The 1186-nt window shown below is 44.9% G+C and overlaps 1 protein-coding gene across 1 annotated transcript in view; it reads left to right on the forward strand.

Moving 5' to 3' along the window:
• The first annotated feature begins 537 nt into the window (after positions 1–537).
• arhgef3 (Rho guanine nucleotide exchange factor (GEF) 3) overlaps positions 538–1186 on the forward strand; it is a 30928-nt gene continuing 30279 nt past the window's right edge. Inside the window, exon 1 of the mRNA XM_072440017.1 lies at positions 538–673. Within this exon, the coding sequence (XP_072296118.1) occupies positions 641–673 (33 nt within the window). The 5' untranslated portion in view covers positions 538–640. The remainder of the gene's footprint in view (positions 674–1186) is intronic.

The following is a 1186-nucleotide window of genomic DNA, read 5'->3' on the forward strand; positions in this document are numbered from 1 at the left end:
CCTGGTTTAGTCCTGGTTTAGTCCTGGTTCAGACCTGGTTTAGTCCTGGTTCAGACCTGGTTTAGTCCTGGTTCAGACCTGGTTTAGTCCTGGTTCAGACCTGGTTTAGTCCTGGTTTAGTCCTGGGTTAGACCTGGTTTAGTCCTGGTTCAGACCTGGTTTAGTCCTGGTTCAGACCTGGTTTAGTCCTGGTTTAGTCCTGGGTTAGACCTGGTTTAGTCCTGGTTCAGACCTGGTTTAGTCCTGGTTCAGACCTGGTTTAGTCCTGGTTTAGTCCTGGGTTAGACCTGGTTTAGTCCTGGTTCAGACCTGGTTTAGTCCTGGTTTAGTCCTGGTTCAGACCTGGTTTAGTCCTGGTTCAGACCTGGTTTAGTCCTGGTTCAGACCTGGTTTAGTCCTGGTTCAGACCTGGTTTAGTCCTGGTTTAGTCCTGGGTTAGACCTGGTTTAGTCCTGGTTCAGACCTGGTTTAGTCCTGGTTCAGACCTGGTTTAGTCCTGGTTTAGTCCTGGGTTAGACCTGGTTTAGTCCTGGTTCAGACCTGGTTTAGTCCTGGTTCAGACCTGGTTTAGTCCTGGTTTAGTCCTGGGTTAGACCTGGTTTAGTCCTCGTCCAGTGCAGTCGCTCTTGAGGATGTAAAGATGGGCTGCTGTCTGTTCGTCTACTATCGGCGGGTGAGTCCTGTTTAATTTGAAGCCTATTTTTGTTTCATTTTTGTCAGATTCATGCATATTCTCTGGGTCTGCAAACTTGCCGCCTTAAACATTTCACCTGGATGATCGGTGTGTGCTCGAAGCTCCGTAGACTAATAATAGTAACGTCATATTCAACGTGATTGTGGGGAATTATTACGTTTGTAGCTTTATTACATCAAATGTGATTGTGTTTGTGGGGTTAAAATGTACCAATATAATAGTAAACAAATGGAAAAACTGGGACATAAAATTAAAATACTGTAATTTGATTCCTTGCATTGGTCTCTGTAAATGACCACACACTGGCCAGTTTAGCTTAAGGGACTAAACCTGGACAAAACCCCAGACTTAACCAGGTTTAAGGTTCATATGTGTTTTTAGACTGTTTGGTCCTAAATTGAGCCACTTTTAGTCCTGATGTAGTCCTGGGTTGGTCCGGTTCTAGACTAGTCCTTGCTTAGTGTTGATCCAGGTTTAGTTTTGGGTTTAGTC

This window comes from Eucyclogobius newberryi, unplaced genomic scaffold (assembly GCF_026437365.1).
Source record: "Eucyclogobius newberryi isolate DKJ021-1_F unplaced genomic scaffold, fEucNew1.0.hap1 SCAF_11, whole genome shotgun sequence".
Classification (NCBI taxonomy): Eukaryota; Metazoa; Chordata; class Actinopteri; order Gobiiformes; family Gobiidae; genus Eucyclogobius; species Eucyclogobius newberryi.